This window comes from Puntigrus tetrazona, chromosome 21, assembly GCF_018831695.1.
Source record: "Puntigrus tetrazona isolate hp1 chromosome 21, ASM1883169v1, whole genome shotgun sequence".
NCBI lineage: Eukaryota > Metazoa > Chordata > Actinopteri > Cypriniformes > Cyprinidae > Puntigrus > Puntigrus tetrazona.
The window spans coordinates 14,046,859-14,072,541 of record NC_056719.1 but is presented as its reverse complement, the minus strand read 5'-3'; the positions used below and the strand labels follow the sequence as shown (position 1 = coordinate 14,072,541).

The 25,683-nt window shown below is 35.7% G+C and overlaps 2 protein-coding genes across 2 annotated transcripts; one reads left to right on the top strand and one right to left on the bottom strand.

The window, feature by feature from the left end:
* Positions 1-244: 244 nt before the first annotated feature.
* On the bottom strand, positions 245-18,849 carry unc119b (unc-119 homolog b (C. elegans)). Its single transcript, XM_043221635.1, has 5 exons — positions 18,421-18,849; positions 5,690-5,803; positions 4,303-4,402; positions 3,120-3,292; positions 245-1,742 (listed from the first exon to the last, which is right to left on the bottom strand). The coding sequence occupies exons 1-5, from the start codon at positions 18,716-18,718 to the stop codon at positions 1,630-1,632; spliced, it is 798 nt and encodes a 265-aa protein (XP_043077570.1). The 5' UTR covers positions 18,719-18,849; the 3' UTR covers positions 245-1,629.
* A 2,234-nt stretch (positions 18,850-21,083) lies between these two features.
* cryba1b (crystallin, beta A1b) lies at positions 21,084-24,490 on the top strand. Its single transcript, XM_043220699.1, has 6 exons — positions 21,084-21,148; positions 21,739-21,811; positions 22,341-22,459; positions 22,552-22,693; positions 23,600-23,742; positions 23,870-24,490. Exons 1-6 carry the CDS (start codon positions 21,084-21,086, stop codon positions 24,015-24,017), a joined length of 690 nt encoding a protein of 229 aa, XP_043076634.1. The 3' UTR covers positions 24,018-24,490.
* The last annotated feature ends 1,193 nt before the right edge of the window (positions 24,491-25,683 follow it).

Sequence of the window (25,683 nt, the reverse complement as noted above, 5' to 3'; positions counted from 1 at the left end):
AATATTACAACGTAAATATCAGGACCTGCATGTTTTGCAGATTTTGAAAAATAAATTCTCTCTTACATTATTGATCAAAAGGATTTTTGAAAGATGATTATTAACCAAGGCTGCATTTATTTTAATAAAAAATGGCAGTCATTAATCCACTCTTCAGTGTTAAATTACCACATGATTAAGATACCAATTTGATGCTTAATATATCATAACAAAACTGCTATGGAAAAAAAGACAACTTCAATCATTTCAAAAAAATTCAACATATACATTTATTTCTCTTTTATTCCAGACTGGCGTTTGAACGGTCTGAAACATACGTTTCGTTTTCTCCCTCCCCCCAAAAAAATCATTTACAATAAATCACAATCATAAATAAAGCACATATTACATCCGACTAGAAACATTTTTCAAGTTATTCCTCCATTTTATGCGCTTGTAGAAGTCTTTGAAAGCTTCCTTTTTATTGAGAAACCAAAAACAGGTAAATCATTCTCCTAAATGCACTTTTCGCACTATGAATACAAGGATCATAGATACAACACATCTTGAATAAGATGTTAAATCTAACCTCTGCTATGTGCACTAAACAGCCGTCAATGGCTTGGCTTACTGGAATGTGCGAGAAAGGGAATGCTAGATGGAGAGATGAGAAGAGAAGCCATCTCTTGATCTCTCTGAACTACTGTTCTTTAGACAGCTCAGAACGGCTATTTCTTTCCTTTTGTTTTGCACGGAGACAAAAAGAAACCACACGAACCAGACGTTTGAAATGTCAAGGCTTATAACGTGTGCTGTGTTCCCTTTCTTAGTAGGCTTTTTTTTTTTTTTTTTTCCACAATGTCGTTTTTTCTACACAACCTGTGAATTATGTATAATCAGAAACTTTACGCAGACCTTCGAATGCAAAAGTTATTCGTTTTAAGTCGTGCACCGTGAATGTTTCGAACTGATTTGACGTCATTTTTTGCTCGTTTTTTTGTTTTTATCCACACAAATAATCAACATCTCAAAATTGAAAGCTTGTTCACGTATCAAAATATATCTAATGCAACACAAATCTATCAATTATGTCAAGGTCTCACCGTAAAATCATATCATATTCTATTTAGGATGAAAAGTCCACAAATATCATGAAATATGATGTAGCTTATTCTCACAGGGAAAGAAATACTCGTCAACATCAACAATATATAATGGTCTTATCAGTGTTGAACACCCCCCACACACACACGCACACGCACACACAATCATTTAATCAAAACCCACACACACACACACACACACAATGAATAGTAAAACCTAAGTACCATTCACGTTACAGTGCCTTGCCCATACAAAACATGGGACTGGAGAGAATTTGTTCATCATTGGGGAATGTTACAAAATAAACACTTTGATATCTACATTTGTTGATGTGAACGATGGCAGTGTGAAATCAGAATAGGATATGTATGCATTGGATGAGACCTTACGATACGACTCTCTAGATCTCAAACACAGGCATGGCGCACTGCAGGCGGTCGTCTATGACATGGATTCAAGGAGGGTGTGACTGATGGACAAAGACATGTGATTGGTTCTTAGGTCTGTCAGTCAAACTCTCTGCCTCAGTCCCCTCCCACGGCTGTCCTAAGGGCCTCCGCTGTACGAATAATCTGCTTTGTTGTGCATGACCAGCTTGTTGTCCACAAAGTAGAAGCTGTCAGACTGCGTCTCGTAAGGATGGAGGATCATCTCACGTACTGAAACAAAGAAAAAAAAAACCACAATCAACAATTACATTTTTTTTAAAGCTACAGTGTTTTCTTTTCATAAATGCTGGTAGGTCAATGACGAATGTATCGATTCAGTGACTTCAAATTATCTCTCTAAATGTATTTTTGTATATATTTATTGAAGCTTCTATGATGAAGTTGCTTTGAATATCTTGCATTTACAAAAAAATATAACTAAACCAAACAGGGTCTTATAAAAGTAAAAAAAAAAAAAAAAAAAAAAAAAAAAATGAAATAAAGACTGAACTAAAAAAATATGCAAAAACATATGCAATTCATAATTACCCTATTTGGATTTAATTTAGGATTTGCTAAAATATTCATCTATATATTTTAAATTGTCCATCAAATTAATGTTGCGCAACCAATATCCAGGTACAGTACAGTACAGTATCTTTTTTGGATGTTGTTTATAAAAGATAGGAAGAGCATTCCAATAAACATTTTTGCACTTTTATCACATGGGGACAGATAAAAAATAAAAAACTAAACAAAACTGAAAAATCTGAAATTATTAAATTGGTCAAAAGTGACAGTACAAACATTTATAAATTTTACAAAAGATTTCTATTTCAAATAAATGCTGTTCTTATTAAATTTCTGTTTAAAACCTAAAAATAATGGAAAGAAAAAATAAATAAACAAAAATAATAATATTATATATATATATATATATATATATATATATATATATATATATATATATATATATATATATATATATATATATATATATCATTCAACAGTGATAATAAGAAATGTTACTTGAACAGGAAATGAAAATGTTAGAATGATTTCTGAATGATCACATCACACAGTGAAGGCTGGAGAAATGATGCTGAAAATTAAGCTTTCCATCAGAGGAACAATTTTTATACTGTAAATTATTAGGGTTTTTGCTCCATTTCTGATCAAACAAATGCAGACTGGGTAATAAAAAAGGCTTCTTTCAAAGACAAAAAAGTCCAACCAGTATATCTTGAGCGGTATATCTTATAAAAGTATATATGTTTTTACTGATCTATTTATTATTATGTACAATGTAAAAACATGCCTGAACACAATAAGCGCATTGTATTTAATGATTAATGACAAGTATATGCAAGTACATAGTCGTTAAGCAAACCTAATATAAAGTAAATTATTGCTCCCTCAGATTCCTTAACAAAACCATTCATCAACGGAAAGCTTATTTATTCAGCTTTCAGAAAATGCATAAATCTTAATATGATAAAAATGGACCCTTATGACTGGTTTTGTGGCCCAATGTCACATATGACAGAGACAGACAGACAATAATTTCTCATTAGTGTATCTGCAGTTTGGGATCTTCGCGGCACTTACTGAGATCCTCTGAGAGCGGAGGGAACTCATAGATGTGCTCACAGGTGTTCTTGCTGCTCGGGATGCAGAAGCCGAACTCAAAGTCGAAGCTCTTCAGCAGCTGTTCACGGAAATAGTGTCTCTCGATCATCCGGAAGTTATTGATGGGGATGTCTCCTACTGTGAATTCAACACTAAAAACACAGAAACAAGGCGGGGGATATTCAGCTGACGGTTTCATTTCTTCAGTCTAGGTCTTCACTTGTGTTTGCTGTTAGCTACATCCTATTAATTTCCAACAACTCTTCAGTTCCTCCGTGTATCGTGTGAACCGGATTCGTTATTTATAATGAGCAGCTTAATGCATCCGCTCCTATATTTTGCTCTTTAGCATGATGACGAGATTCATTCGACGGGTTCAATTTAGAGAAATGATTTATGCTTGCTTTGTTTTCTTTATTATATCTGACCTCAATAAGCATGCAACTGTTGTTGTGGAATATGAGACAGTTCCACAAATGAATATCAGCTGTCTGTCTTTTCCTGTGCTGCTGTGTTCATTTTCTAAATATGTAATCTCTTTGCAAAAGAGGATAATGCGCTAAGACCGGAGGTTTCTAGGAAAACTGTGCATTAAAGCCAGCGTATTACCATTCAAAAGCATGGGACGGATACGATTTTTAACGTTAAAGAGGTCATCGGATGTAAAATTCACTCCACAAGTTGTTTGAACATAAATGTGTGTTGGAAGCGTGTGTACACATCCATCCTAGTCGTCATTTACTCCAGACATCCGAGTCGCCGAAGACGCAGAGGATTACTGTTCCTTTTGCTTTCGAAGACAATCTTTTGTGATACAGCTACATATTACATTTTTTTATTAATCTTTGCAAATCGTGCATTTCCTGCTCATGTTCATAGTCTGTTCCTAAATACAATTATTAAACATTATATATATGCTCAGGAGCAAGGAGTTTATAAACACACTTGTAAAGTGCTTACTAATGCATAATGTTGGAAAAATGGTTTTTAATTTTTTAGTATTTACTAAAGCTTAACTAATGATTCATAGTGTGTAGTTATTATAAAGTGTTACCACCGTTTTTTTTTGTTTTTGTTTCGATACGCTTCATATGTTTGTGAAAACCTTTTTTATTATTATTTTTAGGATTCTGTAGTGACTAGTTTCATGAACTGTACTCACGTGGCTCCTACTTGACGTAGCCGTAAGAAAGCTGGTGTAAATTGATAGCGTACAAACCGGCCAGCATTTGGATCGACATCTCTTTTATCCCCTCCTTTATCTAAAAAAAAAAAAAGAAGAAGAAAATAATTCATCATTACGAATGATGACAACTAAATGAGTCAAATATCTTCCTTGGCTTCACTTAAACTTATTAAAAGGACTAAAACAACAAAGCAGAGCAAGATACACCCAGCAAACACGCATTCAGTCCGAAGTTTTGGTCTATTACAATAGTCTATATTCACAAAGTGTTTCTGTTCATATTTAAGCACAGCCGTGACAATAACTGAGCAGTTTTAGGACAGTTCCACCTAGTGGTCAGAAAATTATCATTACCTCTCTATAACTCCTTGTGGGTGGTTAAAATAGTTAAAATTTTCTCAAAACCCTTGAACTGCGCTGCCTAATAGCATGTAATCATCAGATTCTTCAGACACGCTCATTTGTCTCTTCAGACTGCAGTTGATTTGCTTGCCTGTAATTGCAGCTTGCAGCTGTATTTAAAAAAAAAAAAAAAAAAAAAAGAGCCATGAATAAAGAAAGTGAATAATGAAACAGAAAACCGTCCTGGAAAATTATTTATAACATAGCCAAAAGGTCAAAACGCTAGTAATTACATAAACCGTAACCTCATGCTAATAAACACCTTTTTAGGGCCGAAAAGATATCCGATACGCCAGCATATCACTTATCAACGCTGCGCCTGATTATTCATGGATTTTATTTGTAACCACATTCAAACTTTTCTTTGTCAAATGTGAAACCTGTACATTTTTTGTATAAAAGGAGTGTTACGCAGTAACCTATTAAACATACAGTCAAACCAAGAATTATTCAGACAGCAGATATAATATACTTTTATTAGTAGGTGCGGGACAATATAGTTCATTTAAGTGAGGATAGCAAAATAAAACGTGACATTAGACCCAATAATTCTTTATACTCTACAGTGCACTACCAGTTCAACTGATAAAAATGTTGACCGAAAAATATTTAAACACTTTAAAGTGTTTTTTCTTTAATTGCTAATGTGACTGAAAAAAATTAAGCATTGTTAGATATTTGGTTGACCTACATTTAACAGCTGACAGCTTTGAACTATCGAATAAACTGATAATGTAAGAAATGTTGAATAAACTAATACATTTTGGTTTGACTCTAACTTGTTCAACATGACCCAAAACAATAGTAGATGTGACAAAATGTAACAAAAGTTTGGGTATCACACACATGCATACACAGAGCATAAATTAACTACATAACTGTGTCAGTAACTGTATTTATGAATGTAACATTTATATTAGTGGCGAGTCCAATAGACTGGACCTTAAAGGCTCACACTCACCTGTTGCTGGTGGTTTGGTGATCTCAAACAGTACTGTTCCTGTCTCCATATCCCTGATCTTGAACCGTGTGAAGTCAATATTGTATACGTTGTCTTCTGGACTACACAGATAGTCTGTAAGAATAATAAAAAAAATATATATCAAAATTTAGGTTTTACAAATTTAACTCTTAAAAATTAAATGATCTAGTTCGCTAAAAGTCAAAATGTCACATCAGCGGTTAGTATCTTAACTATTTGTATAACAGAGATATCAGTTTAAGTAACTTATTGAGTGACAGCGTTTCTGGTTATTCTCCCATAAGTCTCTATTGCATGAAATAAAATGTACAAAAAATAAATAAATAAATAATAATAATAATAATATTAAACAAACCAACCCAACCCAAAAAAACTAAATACAAAGAAAGAAAAAAGGTTAACTGCAAGAATTATTCAAAAATCACAATTAGACACATTTTGATATTTTAAAAGCATTAAAGCATTTAACAACTAGTAATAAAGGTGTATGGGGGATTATTGTAAATATGAATAATTATTATACTTTTATTTTATTACATTTTAAACTAAAACACAATAGTAGTAAATAATAATGTACATCCGTACATGCATCATACATATATGTATAAAAAAAGTTCACCCAAAAAAAAAAAAAAAAAAAAAAAAAAAAAAAAAAAAAAATCACCCCATAATTTACTCACCCCCAAACGATCTTGTGTATATGTATATAGGTGCATACGACTTTCTGGCTTTTTAAAAGGTTCGGTAATGCTGGTGGGTAGTGGCCATTATTTTAAAGCTCAATAAATCTGTTGTAAAAAACTAACCTATACGCCTTCGAGGGGTTATCACGCATCTTCTGAAGCAGATCGACAGGTTTTTTAAAGAAAAATATACACGGCACAGCAGATGTTATATCTACAATCTTTCATTTGTACCTAAACTGGAGTGTTCTGTTACCCACATTGCTGCATATGGCCCAGATGCTTAAGTTAAAAAAAAAAAACAAAAACGGTCAAGATCGGTGTGTTTAAGCAGGGATTTTCACTGTCAACACTTAACCTGCACACACATGTAAATGTAAACACACGTGCACTCACAGGCCGCGCTATTTTTGCTTCAGTAATCCCCACAACCATGAGAAGTGACAGTGCCAATTAGTGTTTGCTGCTCCGTAGGTAGTGCATTGTGGGTATGTTTTGCGAGACGTACCCATGAATTGCGCAGATCGGAATTCTGACTCATTCTTAGGCAGTTCATTAGAGATGCCAGAATGACTGTTCCCGTGGGATGTTATTTGACAAATAAATTAGACCCTGCTTAGACAAACAGAGGCCACATTAAAAATAAGCCATTACAAGTCAATGATTCGGTCATCACCCGTATGTTTTACTCAGTAATCAATTAGTATTTTAGGCTAAGAGCAGTGATTCATGATTTCCTGTTCAGAGTGTTAAAACGAACTACGGGGTATATTATACGTATTAAGAAGCATCTTGAATAAACTGTCAAAAAAAAGCACCAACTGAACAAGTCTGGACTGATATAAATGTCTGAAAGGGAACGAATCCGCCGTTTAGCCAAGCGGGGACAAACAATAATACGAGTAAAACATCACATGCAATTCATCAGGGCTTACACAACAGCAGCATTTAAATTGCAAATGAGCTCTCTATTAAAATGCACAGTTGTTGGCACTTAATATTCAGATTTTTGTGTGTCTGATTTCCTGAGCAGACATTCTGTGGACTGATTTGTGAAATTAGAGCCAGATAATGTGATTTTAGTTTCAAAATGCAACCCCTTTTAGACACGACTGTAATTGTGTCACACATTGTATATTTTGTAGAAATATTGGCCGTTTAGTAACAACTGATAGTAACGTGTTAACTGAAAATTCAGGATGATGTAGACATGTAATTTGTTACAGAGAAACATTCTTAGAAAATCTCAAATAAATGTAATATAAAAAATTAAAAAAACTATATTTTGTGAAAATGAGCTAATGTAATAGAAATTTTAAAACACTTTTACAGTCATGCTATGCTATAAAATTATATTTGTAAAACAAAAATGTATTTAATTTGTTCATATTGTTATTGCCATGTTGAAAATTAATTATGGTGTTATTTATTAAGCCTTACTAACCTTGTTGTATGCAAAGTGTTAAATTGTGAAAGTGTAAAAAAAAATGTACATTGGCATTTTAATGTATTTATGCAATATAAAGTATTTTAATGGCTTCATCAGACGTGTGTGATGTAGCGCTGAGAAATACGGCCAAAATATTACTGCATTTCTTTCATATCATACAATACCCCTATTCATCACAATTTTCATTTACCATTAATAGGGAAGAAAATTTTGTCCACGTTTGTCAGACCTTGAAAATGATATATAAACAAACATATCTTGATTGTTCACAAACTCTACGGAGTAGTTACTTAGAACCTCATGAAAATAATTCTAGTTTTTTTTTTTCCCCCCATTTAATTTTTCTGGATTCAGCATTTTATGATTTAATAATACCAATTAATAAATACTGAAACAAACAAAGGTGACAGCTTAATTAATATTTTAAAATGCAATAAAATGAAAATATAACTAATTTAGAAGCATTTTTATTTTTGCCAAATAAGTTGCTGCAAAACAGAACTGTATAAATTAAAACATGTATAAAAATCATCTTGTATGATAATCCTGAAGTAATGATATTATTATTATTACTCAGAGGGAAAAAAAAAATAATTTGTCCATTTCTAGGTGAACTTGTCAGTTTGTCATTAAGATTTATGAGTTTTGGTGTATCTGACAATAGTTTTCCACAACTAAAAGCTTGAAGTTGCAGAGTAACTAGTTCAGGAACCTGTCTAGTACTAGTCGAGTGTAGTAGACTAGTCTAGTTTAGTCTAGTCTAGTCTAGTGTCACCAAATAGTACTACCTGTGGTCTTCATATTTGCCATCCTGATATTTGCGAACACTGCGAAATGTGACAAATTCTTCTATACGATTTAAAATGAATATTCACATCCAAATAAGTCTAATAAATTCGCATAATCTTGTGCAATAACATGATAAAACCCCTCTCCGTTCTGCAGTTACACAGATCCAGCCGCAGCGTTTATCACCATGCAGTATCCTGAGAGAAGGAGCTTTCCCATGGTCACACGCAGCAGCTTAGCTCCTCCTCTCTGGACAGTGTACATGTGCTCCCCTAGGAGCCCAGGGCCCAGATTATGCCCTAAGCAGCTTAAGGCGTCTCAGCAAGGCAGGGGCGGATTGGGACGCGATCAGGAGATTTAAAGGGAAGGCAGGTTCTGTGTGCAGTGCTTCAATGTGATGTAACTGAAACTGACCAAACACAGTCCCCGATCATACATTTTCCCATCCAAACCCGGTTTTGTAATGGCATTTTACACACGGCACATAAAAACAGACTCTGACCTGGAAACGACTGAACGGTATGCCAGCTGACCCATAATGCAGACATAAGTGAGCTCTCCAGAATAAGTTTGTTTTTCTGCTGCGATATAATAATAACATATACATACATACATACATACATACATACATACACACACACACACACATATATATATGATCCATGATCTAAAAAATACTAGTACTAAAAAAAACCCCACTGAATTTCTCAATATAAATTCTGATTTTTTTAAATGTTTCTCTTAAAAATAGACAAATTATATGAAAAATGAATAGAAAGTAAACATACCATAGTATGACAAATCAATGGTCTGCTGTAATATTTTGCACATGATCGGTTATGATATAAATGCACAAATGGCAATTACTGATGTGAAACATTTTCTACAGGAACTGAAGGAAGAACATGATGAGAGCATCAAAAAGAAAATTATGCTCTACGGTACGAGAATGAAAATAAAAATAACTCTTACATTTCTTTATGTAAACACACATGATATCTGTCATAGGAAATGTTAATGCTCATAGCGGTGCATTTCCTTAAACCTTAAGAGGACCGTTATTTCTATAGAGGTCAGAGGTCAAGCACGCACAAAAACAGGTGAGGTATATTCATTCACCGAGAGATGTTTACAATAAACTGACTCACAATTAAACCCATTAAGTAATCTGTCAAGTGAATGACAGCGATAGTAATGAGGATTATTGCTGCGATGTAATTCCTCAGTAATTCTGCTACATAGCTAACACCTTCAGAGCAACAAATTAATTTAACGTCAACTGCTCACCACAAATGAAGCTTTGTACAAATTCACCTCTCCACCCCATCACGCCATCTGGCTATTCATCTATGCCAGATTTTTGTCCGAGAGAGATGCATGCAGAGAGTGAAGGAGTCTGCACCAGCATGTATAGGAATGCGTGTAGTGGTACATTAATAAGAGGTGGCCTGTAATCCGCTCTCGGGCATGTGGCCCAGAACAGTGAGGTAATGCACAGAGTAGCAGGTGTGTGTCTATGAGTCGGGAATGAGCCGGTGTCACACTAACATCTCTCACGGTGGGCAGCAGAGACAGAGTGTGCCGGAAGCGTTCTGCTGAACGGCTCCTGGAAGCTACGCTACAGATTTTCTCTTTAGGAATATGGCCAACATTTTGTCAGAGCCGTGGTTTAGGAGTTCCAACATTGAGCTGTGGTGCTCGTGCAAGCAATGACGCGACACTGAATCCAGCGTGCAACTGGGAATGTTAAGAATGCTCATTCCATTTTGGCTACATTTCATTTTAACGGGTCTAATTATCATTTAAACCCCGAGTATTAATTAACAACATGTACTCGGGGTTAAGGTTAAGCTTCAGTTTAGTGTTAGTTGCATGTATTCATGTACAATATACCGTTATTACTATAGTAAGTACATTTAAAGTGTAACAAGAGCCATGTAAAAAAAATTAGACTATATAAACTATACACAAGCACACTATATACTTGTAGTCAAATCTGGTAATATTGTGACACTGACAAAGTTTATTTTTTGTGTGTGTGTGTGTGTGTGTGTGTGTGTGCTTTTGCCTTTTTTACACCACCATGATGGATTTGAAATAACGCAAATCAAGACGTGATTAAAGAAGTGAAGACTTTTAGCTTCTTTCTAAGAGGTTCCACAAAAATATGACATTTACCATTTGGGAGTTACAGCCATTTTGAGCAAAGTACCTCCGTTTTCAGGTGCTCAATAATATTTGTTGTTATCCATGTCGCATTGTAAATAAAATATTGGCGAATGTGGTTTTAGTTTTATTCGCATATAAAAACATTTCTGCAATTCAGATTGTACTCGAGTGAACACGCTTGTCAATGGAAATCACCAAATTCTGAGTTTTCTCACTGAAGCCACGTCAAGTTACAACTTGTTTGTATGTCTTTCGGTCTTGTCTTCAGTAACGCTTCAGTAAAAGCATGCTCTATTGGATTGAGATCAGGCAACTGACTTGGCCATTGAAGAATACTGCATTTATTTGCCTTCAAAAAGCCTGAAGAGAGTATGTTGCTATCAGCTGTATAGCATTTGGCTGAATGAGAGCAGAGATTAGTCTTACTACTTCTGTCAGAAGTTAAATTATTAATAAACACCAGTGAGTTTTTTCCATTGGCAGCCATAAATGCCCATGCAACCATGTTTGACACTTCGTGATATGTTCCTTTTTTCTGCATACTTTTCTCTTCCCATCGCTTGGTATCGTCAGTCTCAAGTATCTCATTCCGGATATTTTCTGATTAATCTTGAAGAAGTCCAATCTTGCTTGAATATTACCAGTGGTTTGAACCTTGTTGTAAACCGTCTGTGTTAACATTCGAGACGTCTCTTGATCGTAGATTTTGACAATGATGTGCCTGCCTCCTCCAGAGTATTCCTGATTTCTGTTCATGTTATGAAAGGGTTTTTCCTCACCAAAGAAAAGATTCTGCAATCATCCGCTTGTATTCTGTGGTTTTCGAGGGCCTTTTGATGTTGTTGAGTCCTTCCTTTCTTCTTCTTAAGAATGTAGTCAACCACTGATCTGACCAAACCTGATGTTTTTACTATCTCTCTTATAGATTTATGTTGTTTTCTCGACATAATGATTTGTAAAATGCAAAAAAAAAAAAAAAAAAAAGAAAAATGTATATGAAACAGACAAAAGGAAAAGAACAAAGGCAAACCTACATAAAAAAAGAGGCTTCTTGCTTAAATAATTTTGCTGGTATGGATTGTAAAGTTTTAATCTGCTATATATATATATATATATATATATATATATATATATATATATATATATATATATATATATATATATACACACACACACACACACACACACACATACATAGATACAGCACAATATAGATGTGTATGAAACATGACTCATTAAAATGAGAACATCAGTACTTTTTTGACATTTAAAACATGCCATGGTATATTCATTACCATACTCGCTCAACCACAAAAATGACCGCTAGACGGCTGCTACGTTTAGGCAGTCACAAACTGAAAAGCAGCTTGCTAACTGTATCATCAGCAAAATGAATAACCAAAAAGGTCAGACAAGCCTATTTCCTGATCTACAGTATATCACTAATGCAGACACGGAATTCCAAGTACAAAGCTATCCTTAAATACTGACATTTCAAATGAACAGATCTAGATTAGTGATTCTGAACTGACCTAAAGTACCTCACAGGTCCGTTCTGACAGGGTCAGCTGAGAACCACTGATCTAGATTACACCTTCAGTAATCACTCTGAACAGGACCAGTACATTCGTCATTCAGAAAGCATAAGAGAATTTCAACGGTTTTGCACAGCCTTGCAAAACCTGCTTACGCTCATGAACAGGAAGTAAAAACCTCAATAGGTACTTGATGTTCTTATCAGACAACGCACATGCACATTGTAGGGCAACAGAACCTGATAGAGGTCACAAAACTACACATGTCCACTAGATTTAGGCTCAGCTTTGTAAATGCCCAGCCTTAGAAATTCATTTTATGGCCAGCACAGGCATGACCGCTGTGCCTTTGGCAGTTTTAACGTGACCCTGTATCATTCTGCATTAGCATCAAGCAAGGGGTGAGAGGACGGGCCGTTGTAGAAACAAGACCAACAACCTACTAGCATGATATAGAAGCGTTTGAAGTGCTGAACAAGAATAGAAGACATGAGTCAAGTAATAAAAGGCCATCAAGAAGTCACTGAATGTATGTCTGGATGTGCGTGTTATGTGAACTCTTTCTCTGTGCACATGTCCTTTGGCATCATCGCTCAAAACTGAACAAATGCGTCTCTTTAAATAACTGTTCTCTGATCACAGAGTCTGGCTTTATACAAATATGTAAATCTATGTAAATGACTCATATGACAAGTTGGACTTGTTTCTCCAGTTTGTTACTGATCAGCCATGTTGAGCTACAAAAATTGAATTAGCTTTCGCATGTCAGCTCGTTTTAGTCATTCGTCAATCTGAACTTTACAAAATTTACAGAAAATACCAGCTAGTCATATCAAAACCTTTCATTTCAATATATTAGCATTATTAGACAGCCACACTGTCAATGCACACAAGAACCAAGCAGAAGCAGAAAAAAAAAAAGTGTCTATCTTATACAACGTTAAATTAACCAAACTGGACTAATTATTAAAAGGAACTGTTCACGAACATGTCACTTCAAGCTATTTTTTTCGTTTTTTTTAAGGACTGTAATTATGGCTCAATGTCACCGAAGTTTTCAAGCCTCAAAATAACTGCAATACATGTCTCATAACAATAACCAAAACGACTCGTGCAACCATAATCCGAGTCTTGTTCAAGCGGTAGCAAAAACTGATAACCCTCCAAAGTCATTAACTACTGTGAACATTCACTGAGCCACGTTCAGATTAAGAAACTAATTATTTTTCCTGATTTGTAAAGAAATTATCCGATCAAGTTTTACATTGATCGTGTGCTTTTATCAAAATCCACTTACGCTGCCTTTAAGGTTCAGTTTCTTGCTTTCCCTGGGAATCAAATATATAACCTTGGCGTTGCAGGGCCAACCTCACTGTTTGAACTACAGGGTGTTTTTTGTAGACTGGATCAACTCATTTAAATGATCTAAAGTCAGCGTATCATTATTTTGTGCCTCTAGCTGCAGCCTAGGTACAATCAGGTACTGGTCCTGACAACCTGGCCTTTACTGTTGTGTAATCATCAAAACCAGTTCAAACAAGAGATCTTTTATGCAGACCCAGATTACAGTGCTCTCTTTAGCCAGCTACACTGCATGGCTAATACAAAGAAACCTTTTTACACAGCTCTTTCACATATGGAAATTAACCGTAGCTGTATAAAAACAATATTAACACAACAAGGCAACCCAGTGTGTGTGTGTGTGTTTTTTAAGTGTCTTTAGTTTTTAGTAATTTCACATGAAAATATCATATGTACAACACATATGGACAAATAAAGTCTGGTTTTCAGTTAGCATACGGACCAATTAGCATGCCAAGCTAACATTACACTGTTTTAACTACATCGAAACATTGGACATGGTACTATACAAAAAAATCTTCTTTAATCTTTAAATAATAATCATCTATTATTATTATCATCGTCATCTGTGAGCAGGCATTAAAAAGGGCTATCCCTTGGGGTCCAAGGGGGATTGGATTCTGCATCTTTCATGACACCGGGCTGCGTTAAGGACACTAGGTTGCAAAGGAGTGGTCTACATTTTTAGCACATTAAGCTTGGCAGATTAGCCATCTGGAGTTTAGAGGTTCAGATATAGAAACTAGAATAAGACACAGGAAATGACCGGAAGAGCAGACACTGGAGAGTGCTAAAAGCAAGCGATGCTGTCAAATCTTTTCAATTAAGTTATGCATATGAATACAAATGTAGAAAACTTACAGTTATGCAGTGTCTCACATAAATGATAATACAGTTTCATTAGATCAACACTGAAGCGGGGTCACGTGTTGACCTGTTCAACCCAGAGTTAAGTAAGAAGTAAACAACGCAAAATCTGTACTAACAGTGAGATAAAACAAGCCCGGGTAAGATTTTCACACTGCATGCAGCCTTAAGGAAAAACCTAGTTGATTCATTTATGAAGAGTAATGAGCTTTTTCCTGATTTGCTTGTCTACAGTACAGCCTTGTATGAATTACTTTCTGATAATTGTGTGTGCAGAGTTGGAACTGAAACAGGATATTACATTTGAATAAGAAATGAATACTAGAGAGGACAAGGATTTTTTTGACATGCTTTAAATGTCTAGTCCACTGCATGCACAATAATCTAATGTGGATTATAAATCTGTGTACTTCTATTCTGAGGCTCTAGGGAACTTTCTAAATGAGGATTGATATCCGAAATTGACAGACTGAAACAAATAGATGATAATATAGAAATAGGTGATGTTTAAAACAAACAACAAGAGAAAAATGTTAAATGATGATGATGAAGATATAGTATTGACTGTATAAAGGAAAAGACTATGGATGCAAGTTATGGTCAATAATGGTTACGTTAAAAAAATAGTTCAAATAAACTTTAAAAATAACAAACGCTATAAATGTACAGATGGAAATATGGTTTCTCCAGGCCAGTGTGGATTATTAAAATAAAGGCTAATAATACAACATTTATGTTAGGTTGGTATAAATATAATAACGTAATATAATAAAATAAATATTACATTAAATATATACTAGCACACTAGCCAGGATGATAAAAAAAAAAAAAAACATGAAAAATGAAGCGCATGGATTAAAACAGATTTGAAGTATTTAATCAGTGGAGAAAAACTCTCATATGTCTTTAGCATTGAGCGACTAAAGCATATGAATCATTGTCATTCAGACTGAATATATGAATATGAGATTCTTCAATGTTCTAAGTTAAATTTATACAGTCTGTATCAATTTGTCCCGGAGACAAATAGGTCAAGGAACCATGACTGATTTGTTTAGTTAAAGGACAGTCTTCTGAAACGGTGCCTTAATTAGTCAAAATGAGATTTACGTTACTCCATTTTTAATAAGGAATTTTAAAACACCAGTCTTGTCTTACATTCCAGGATTCATTTGGGAATAATTACCATGAGAACTCGATGTCAACAGGTTGAAATCGGGGCCTGCCATCAAGACACAAAAGGAAGTGAAACAGACACCATCTTTTGGTGGGCTACTATTTCACGCACCTTTCACCTAGTATTGGTGAAGATTAACTAGAGGGTTAACTAGAGAACCAAAGCTAACGATTTGAAAAGACTGTTAATAGTAAATCAGTATCAGCAATGCTTGTTGCTTGTAAGATACTCAAGGAAGACATTTACAATGATTAAGAAAAACAATGAGCTCAACTATTATCCTGTGACCGCAGCGTACTTCCCTTTCTGGAGTGGACTGTATAATAGCTAAATACATGTCGCAAATCCTCTGCAGTGGGGAGGAAATGGTTAGGCATGATGTTTTGTGTTCAAGCCTATATTATAAACATTGCAACGTCATACAAGCAAAGAAAACTACGCCCATAGCACTGCATGTATGTAACTGCTTCTCTAAAGCTTCAGGTCTCCAGGAAACTTGCTCTTAATAAGTCGATAATGAGGGACTCCTGCCCCACCTTCAACCAGCAGAAACTGTTGCCATGGTAAAAATCTCAACATATGCCTAAACTATTACCGAGCACGCAATGTATTATCTAAAGGTGCTAATATTGGTCACTCAGAATAATCAGGTGCCAACATGCCTTTCTTTCAAGCCTCTGTCGATTGCTCTCAAGAATATGCGACGTTAACGGCAGGGAAATAAATGAGATTAATAAACAGATATAAACGGACTGACCAAATTAAAATAGCAAAGATAAATCGTTTATTTTTAGTATTTAAACGGAGCGCATGCCAATGAAAATAGAACAGCGGAACCTTTTCGCACGTTGACAGGCCATAAAGAGAGCAGGACATGGTTACGGTGCACTAAAATTCCAGTAATCAGGTCTGAGGTTAGAATCGCTTGATGAGTCAGAGCAAAACATAGAAAGAAAAATATGTGTCTTGTGAGCGAAGCACAGGTTGGTTGCTTGCTTTGAGTGGGCAGCATTTTTCAGATGTTCAGAGAGGCCCAACAGGACAGCTTATGAAGTCAAACACAGCAAACAGGTGAAATTATGTAACTGCTTTGAGCAAATAAACATGGTGGTTGAGTGGGCTGGAAATAAACACGATCTGCATGTTTGTGGGGCCCATTAAAAACATTAAAAACCTGACAGAAGCAAGACTCACTACCCTGTTCATTTACATATGGCTCTTTACCCAGATATTTACCCAGGGTGGCTGACACTGAACTAATCTTGAAAGCAGTCTTGAACAAATCAGAAGCAAGAGTTCATAAATGTTTTTTGTTCACGAATCTGCATTATTGTCGTAATAAGTGATAAAAATGTTTATAAATAGCTAATATGGGGTGACTAAGCTAATAATAAGCTTTTATTAATTTCTTTCACCCATAAAAATGCGTAAGCAAATATATAATTTATCCCGTCTGGTGTTCATTTCAATTTAATTTTTGATTAAAAGACTCGATATGCACTTTTTCGTAAAATTTTAATTTTTAAACTTTCAACTCTTTTCCTAAATTATTAAAAAGAAGAAGTCGGGTCTTTTAATGCGTGATCCAAAAATGATGGTCTTTCATGCTGACTGCAGAAAGAAAGATGGCTGCCAAGAGAAGGACATAATCCTAGGGAGTGAAAATATTTTACATATACTTTACATAATTTATATATACACACGCGCATACATTTCTAGGGTGTTTTCAAATTAGGTTTCAGTAACCACCGAGTTCAGATCACAAGTTATTCAGTGCGTGCCGAGTGGCTCAAAAGTCACAAATGTACAAGTTAACCATGAGAACCCATAGGATTTCTGCTCACCATTGGCGGGTAAATGACAAAACTGTACTGATAATAGTACTGTCAATTTAGATATCATAACTATAACCACAAAGCGTTATGATGGGTGTTTAAAATGCTAGATGAGGAAGAAGGGCCTCGCACGAGTCCCAACGTAATTCGCGAACTGGTTGAAACTGATTAATATTTAATAAATAATTAATAAGAATGAAAACTTTTTTAGGAGGTATTTCTAATAGCTTAGCATCACATGCAGCCTCTACATAAGGTTCATGGGATGTGGATGTTGTATAAGCCATTGCACGGACCTTTAAAAACAGTAATGGAGGGCTTATTGGCCACCTGTTACCTAACCATACTTAGGACTGCAAGGCTGAAGAAGGTTAATTATAGTTGATCCTTGAGAAATGGCACTGCCCATGCCATTTATTTCTCCCCATTTCCAAAGTAATTTTCAGTAGTTCAATTGTAATAGTGTGACCAGCAAGAGGTCACATAACCGGTCATATAACCCTAATAAAGATCTCTGATGAGTGAGCTACATTGATGCACTGTAATGTTATATTCGCACGCCAATGTGCGTTGATGAAACCGTAAAATAAAACCTAATGTTTGGCTCAGTCTCAAGCAAGTTATTTTTTCAGTATTTCTTATTAAAGAAACCCGGTGTTCCAGAATTGCTACAATATGGCGTATATAGCATAGAGAAGTGTTCGCAAACACGAGGATCTGTGATTACTCCCGTCTACTGAAGCCTTCGTTTGATACAAAGCGCAACCTATTCAATAGCTTTGCGACAACGTACGATGTTTGGCGAAATGTTCCGAGCGTGTTCCGATCCACTCGGTCACTTACTTTCAGTGATCTTCTGCAATCCCAGCACATCCTCCGGGGTGATCGTTTTGTTCGCAAGCAATTCCTCCTCTGTGGTGACGGGGACCCCGACGTCTGTCGTGTTGCAGCCCTTCTTGACTTTCATGGCCTCGGATAAATCAGGGTTCGAGTTCGCTTTGCTCCCGCGGATGCTGTGGCGGTTCTTGCCGTTGCCGGTGTCTCCGCTGCTACTGCTGCAACTACTGGGATTAACGCCGCCGGACTTCTTAGAGCTCGATGGGTCCTGGCTGTTGCCTGTGCTGGTACAAGAATAGCTCATTATCCGTTCCTCCTCCTCCACCCCCCTGCTCCCCCGGTCTAGCAAAGACACAAAACAGTCACCCTCCCACACCCGAAGGGCTGAGCAGGTCGCCCGCTTAGAGGTATTTAAATCCTCCTGTTCTCCGCTCGATCTGAATCTCTCAGGCGCTCCAACTGAGGGACGTACCACTGCACGCCGGAGGGGGTCGCCTGCCGTTCAGTGATGCACGGCGACAGCAGATAACAGGGTTTGATTTATAGTAAAAGGGAGATTTGAGTACAGCGGGCTAAATTTATAAGGAAATAGCTTTAGATAAAATTATTCGCTGAGGCTGGATTGAATTGGTCATTCTAGAATGTAGTGTGCGCCGGTATCTGTTTCGAATTCACCCCCGTTTGTCGTGTGGTATGATCCAAATTGACGCGTGAATTGTGTGAACGTCCATTAATTCAAACTCAAAACAAATAAATAAAAAAACAGCATTTTTTTTTTGGTTTTTATGGTTTATCATTTAATAGAAACTAAACGCATACAACCTTTATAAAAAGTTTTCTTTTTTAATTTAAATCTAATAAAAATTTCTAAAAGTCTTTTTTGACACCTTTACAATTCATGTGTCCACACTCTATCTAAGAAATAAAGTTTCCATAAATGTTTCGCAAAAAACATTCAGTAAACTGTTCTTAAAGTAGCCATTTTTTCTTTTATGAAAAATAAAAAAAAACTTGTTAATAATTTAAATAATCTTTAGCCCCCATAAAGTACGTTTTGTGCAATAAAATATTCTTGATGAAACCAACCTTTACTGAATTTAGTGGAGGCGTTGAAGTTATGACAATCCACAAGAGGACGCCACACGACAGTACAAAAAAAATCGTTTTTCATTCACTTATAACGGAGAATGAGATACTTATTTCCGAACACTATGAAGAAAAAAAAAGTAGCTGATTCAGGAAATAATACGAGCTTGTTATTAAGAGCTTGTATTTTCATGGTTTTGGCTAGATTTCAAAATATTCACCAAATTATATAGTAATGCTTTCTAATTAATTTTGTTTCTGCAATCCTTGAATAATCTAAAGAACTCCCGTTTTATCAATATAGTCGTGTTTAATAGCCTATTATATTAGATTATGATACCAACCCAAACTTTTATAGCTTAAAAAGCTTACAGTGATGTTCATACAGTGTTGAGTTTATTAATAACATGACTGAGAGTGTGTATGTTTGTAGAAGAGGACACTCATTTCATCTCACGGGCCTGCTGAGCTGGCTTGTCTCTTTGTCATCACGGTGTGGCTGCTCTCATCAGCAGAAATCCACGCACACACACACACACACACACACACACACACACACACACATGCACATACAGACATTTTTACACACAACCAGAACTACATTTGACACACACACACACACACTCAAACAGAGCTTAACAGATACACACGTCATACACATTCGACACACACACCTCCACCCAGGACAACAATGTGCTGACTGCAGTCTGTGTACTGCCTTTGTTTTGCAAAGAGACCTGGGTCGAGGTTATGAGCTGAGCATCAGAAGTCATTCCACAATGAATGCTAAAACTGTTTAGCTCATTTCAAATTACACGGACTGAAAGGTTCAGGTCTATACACTGTTAAAAATCATTTTGAAATAAGATACGTTTTACAAGAGTCTTTCAGCTTCAGAATTGTTCATTATTCTGTGCCATTTCCACAATTATTTGCTCAACTGAGCAAAAATAGTTTCAATGTCAATCCTACATTTACAAACTTTCCCCCATTCCTGGATTGTTCCTGAATTGAATATAAGCTGCAATGGAACTATATATTTGTCTGTATTTAAAGCAGTATCCGCATTATTGCTTTGGAAACACACTGATTCATATTAGCATCTTTAGCACATTAGCATTGCCACGTTTTTTCATTTATGGGCCAGAAGATGGGCCAGTCTTATTCATTGCATTAATCAGATATCGCCTACAGATATCTGACCTAACCCCAGAAAACATGTAAGCAGTGGTTTGAAGTTTGCATTCAGATGAATTGGAGGCTAAAAAACTAGAAATATTCGTTATTGTTTAAATTATTGCTATTTCATCGTAGCAGGCATCAACAAATTCAAACCTTGTATGTTGTGCATATATAAAAAAGCACATATGCAAAGCAAATATATTTCAAAGCTCCCTAAAAAGTCTGTGAAAATCAAAATAGTATCGTAGCGATGTCTTCGATTCAAATCCGAAGGGCCTGAAAGGAAAATCGTGCGTTATAGTAAATGACCTTCTATGTAATTCATATAAATGTCACCTAATATCGATATCGGTGTGCATTGCTACCTTTATAGCGTAAAAGTGAAGTGATCATCAGGGAACATGAGAGATGGTCGTACGGCTGCCATGCAGCTCCATGGCCGCTCATTGGTGGAGATCACTTCATTGTAAAGAGTATGCGGAGGAAAGAAAGGCCTACAGCTCAGGTCAGAAACAAAAGGCATCCAATGCAAAATGCTGACAGCAGCCAGGGTCTGTGAGTCAGGAAGCCCCATTGAAACGGCGTCTGTATAAATAGCCCCACAGATGCCTGAGCAGGAGACCGCGTGGTGGATTCCCCCTCAACGCATACAGCTCATTCTATTGGGTAAGTCTGGTGAACCCTGTACCTCTGCCAACTTTAAACCAGATAGTGATTAAAAGCATAGTGAGCATGAAATATACAGAATGATAAGTCAATGAGCCACCGATACAATCTGAAACGCTAATTATAACTGATAGAGGTAGAGGAGATACTTGTGATTCAACAAGTATTTGAACAATCAGCCGGTTTAATTGATTCAACAGTGTTCAGGCTTGTCGCACAAAGATTGCTACATGCACATATACTTGACAACACGTACTGGGGTTTTTTTCACAGCTCCACAGTAGGACAAGTTAGTGGAAGTAGAAATGTATGAAAACTGATTATTGTTTCTAGAATTTTGTTGAACAGCGTTTGTGCGCGAACTCTTCTGACGTGATTTCTTGCACGCAGGTCAGTCAGCGCTGAGATATTTGAAACAATGGCTCTGACAAACCCTATGTCAATGCCCATGGGACCATGGAAGGTGAAGCGATTTTATTTATTTTATTTTTTTAAGAGAAGTGTTTTATTATTTTGAATAGGTCGTTTGTGTATTCATGTTGTCACTTATGCCGACCAAGGCTGCATTTGTTTGAAAAAAGATAAAATAATATGTTTAGTTGCTGTTTTACTATTCCTCAAATAATGTATTTCAGTTGTTATTATTAATACTAAAATCAGTGTATTAGAATGATTTCTGAAGGACCATGTGACACTAGATCACATGGATGAATGATAAATTGAAATATATTCAGATAGAAAAGTTTTTTTAAATGGTAATCATTTTTGATCAAATAAATGTAGCCTTGGTGAGCATTAAAAAAAAACTTAATTATTCCTAACTTTTTGACTGTTGACATGAATTTATGAGCTTTTCAACATTAGTTAACTTTAAATATTTACATAATATTTTATGATTTAATAATTTACGTTTTAATGTAATTTGGAACAAACTATCTAATTAAATAATCGCGAACAACATAACTAAAGATATTTGTGTCTTTCTTTTTCAGATTACCGTTTACGATCAGGAGCATTTCCAGGGCAGGCGTTGTGAATTCACCTCCTGCTGCCAGAACATCATGGAGTACGGGATGGAGACTGTCCGTTCCCTGAAGGTGGAGTGTGGAGTGTGAGTAAAAGCAAGCAACTTCAAGCACCTTAACCTGTGTAAATCTCTTCCTCTTCCCGGCCCTGTCTCCTAATCGTTTCTTCTGACTCTAGCTGGGTAGGTTTTGAGCACTCTACCTTCAATGGCCAGCAGTTCATCCTGGAGAAGGGAGATTACCCTTGCTGGGAGGCCTGGAGTGGCAACAATGCCTATCGCATTGAGAGGATGATGTCCTTCCGCCCCATCTATTCTGCTGTGAGTGACACCATCTGCAGCAGAGACACACAATACACAGATACATACATTTTTTGATATATACATGGAATTGAACTGAATTTAGAATACGTTTCATTTGAATTGAACTAGCAAAAAATCGCATATAGCATAATTCAAATAGAATTTATAGAAATGTCAAAGTTTGAAAAGCTATGTTTATTTACTTCCCTTTTTCTTGTTATATACACCAGGGGTTTAATAAGAAATATTACAATAAATAATACAATATAGATCAAATTTATGTCAAATATTAATAATCAGTGTCTGAAAGCGACCTTTATTTATTTATTTAAATAATTTATATATTTTTGCTATTGTACACAAAGGGAAATAAAAAACATATAATTATATTATATATTACATTATATATATTTGTTTCAAAGCAATACATATCAAATATAAATTTGAGTAATACTAAATCTAATTTATTATTTATAGTCCATTTACATTTACAAGTAATCATATCAAAACATTAGAAATATTAATCTTAAAAATGTATTTAAAATGTATTTTATTGTACTTTTGTATGATATATGTTTTTTATATAAATATTAATTATATTTGGTAATTTAGATTTAATTATTATTTAAATGATTTAATTATAGATTATTTTAGATTTTACTTTCACATCATTTTATAGGTCATGGTGGAAGAACGTATCCTAGAATCCAATATCTTGTCCGTTTTGTTGTGCTAGACTAATTAAAAAGTAAGTTGTGTTACGCTGCAGTTAATTCAATTTCCATTTGCAGTTTCATTTGTACCAATCCTGTGAGATGGGGCCAGTTTAATTCAAATTGCAAGCCATGAACTTAAAGGGAACCAGTTTTCACTCAACAGGGCATTTAACAAGTTGTATATCTTTCTCTCTCTATTGTGAATCAGATGCACAGTGATTGCCGTATGATGCTTTTCGAGTGTGAGAACATGACTGGAAGGCAGTGGGAGGTGTGCAATGACTACCCCTCCCTGCAGGCTATGGGATGGTGCAACAACGAGGTCGGCTCCATCCAAGTCATGAGTGGCGCGTAAGTACGATTGGTCAAATGGATTTTTCTCTTATGCTGCTTTTATCTGTATCTAAAAAAGCCTGGTATCAAGCGCTTCACTTGGCATCCATGGTAACATGCCACCTCTCTGTCCCTATTTCTCCAGCTGGGTATGCTACCAGTATCCTGGTTACCGTGGTTACCAGTACATTATGGAGTGCGACTGCCACGGAGGCGAGTACAGGCACTACAGGGAGTACGGCTGCCACGCTCAGACCCCTCAGATCCAGTCTATCCGTAGGATCCAGCACTGAGAGGAGCCAGCCGTGTCCTTCCTCCCTTCCCTCCCTTCTTCCTCCTTCTGAGCCCTTCAAACTTCCACTTCCTCCATCCCTCTGTTCCCAGCCTTGCAAGATGGTTTGTCGACCCGGGCGGCAGGCTGGTATACTGGTGCTACACTATAATGTAACAAGTCCACAGCACGTTTTTTACCCACTGCATGAGGAAAGAAAGACAAACTATTGACGGCAGGAACGATGAGAAGATAAAGTCCTGTATGATGACAGCAGAACGGACGTGGTGCGGTGAGAAGCCGGGAGCGTTGCTCTTCTTTCGTCATGACTCGATCATCATGATCATAGCCGTTGCAGTTTCCATGGTCAACTTCTGTATGATATTTCATGAATAAAGAACATGAGCATAAAAGCTAAAGAAACAAAAAAAACAGAATAATTGATATCAGCTGACTGTGGCGTGTGGATCTTTATGACCTTAAATGAACATTAAAACAAACACCGAACCCTCAACATCAGTCATTTTCAGAAAAGGTGTGATGAATTGTCTAACATTAAAATTTGAAATCAAAAGGTATAATGTCTCAGAATTTACATTAAAACATAACAAAGCTAGCCTTTTGTACTCACATGGCAACAGATGGGGCTCTAATTTAATTATATGTCAAACGTAAGTCAAGTCAATAACTTTTTTATATAGTAGTTACAATACAGACTGTGTCAAAGCAGCTTTACAGACTTGATAATGCAAGAGGACAGTAGTACACTCAATTTTAGTGTTACAGTCAGTTTATCATTTTAGTGATGTCATCCAAATGCAATCCATTAAATCACCTTTCAGATGCTACTTTATCACCATATAAAATGACTGAAAATTAAATGGACATGTTAAGGCAGTGGTTCCCAACCGGTGTGCCGCGGCACTAAGGGGTGCCGTGAGATCTTTTGAGGGTGCCGCCAAAATTTCAACAAAATTTTTTTATTAAGGCAGAATCAGTGTAAACAGTATTCTCATATCATCTAGGACTAGGTATAAGGTGTTGTTGCATGCAAACTCTCGAAATGAAACAAATAAATAAATAATAATAAAAAAGCTACGGAGATTTTAAATATCTATTTCCTTATAAGGGTGCCGGGAACTTTTGAAAGGCTTTCCAAGGGTGCCTCAAACAAGAAAAGGTTGGGAACCACTGTGTTAAGGGGTGAGAACCAGAAAGGCTTTATAGTGACATTTCACGGAAAAAAAAAATACTGTACTTTGATATGACTTTATGTACAGATTGTAATCATTTATAACAAACATTTGTACACTGATGGCTGTCAGTATACTTTTGCCAGTAAAAGATATATATACACACACAGACACACACATATATATATATATATATATATATATATATATATATATATATATATATATATATATATATATATATATGTCCTTTAACTACCCTTGTGTACAACATGCAAATTTTATGGTCTATCATGGGTACTAAAAAAAGAACTTAAAAAGTTGTAAAAAAATGTGCATATAAAAAGGTATAAAAATGATGACATAAATACATTTTAAATTATACATAAAGCTTTCACATTTAACTTAATTTCGATGGTTAAAAAATAAATAGGCTGAATAAAAAAAATGTAATAAAAAAAAAACTAAAAAAAAACTGGGAAAATCGACAACCAC

Bases quoted from the DNA above. Each gene is read 5' to 3' on its own strand.
- cryba1b (XM_043220699.1), top strand. From the start codon at position 21,084: ATGAGAGATGGTCGTACGGCTGCCATGCAGCTCCATGGCCGCTCATTG. The intron at 21,812-22,340 runs GTGAAGCGATTT...TTTCTTTTTCAG, and splicing joins TGCCCATGGGACCATGGAAG to ATTACCGTTTACGATCAGGA. The intron at 23,743-23,869 runs GTAAGTACGATT...CTATTTCTCCAG, and splicing joins ATCCAAGTCATGAGTGGCGC to CTGGGTATGCTACCAGTATC.
- unc119b (XM_043221635.1), bottom strand. From the start codon at position 18,718: ATGAGCTATTCTTGTACCAGCACAGGCAACAGCCAGGACCCATCGAGC. The intron at 5,804-18,420 runs GTAAGTGACCGA...TTATTCTTACAG, and splicing joins ATTGCAGAAGATCACTGAAA to ACTATCTGTGTAGTCCAGAA. The intron at 1,743-3,119 runs GTAAGTGCCGCG...TCTTTGTTTCAG, and splicing joins TCCGCTCTCAGAGGATCTCA to TACGTGAGATGATCCTCCAT.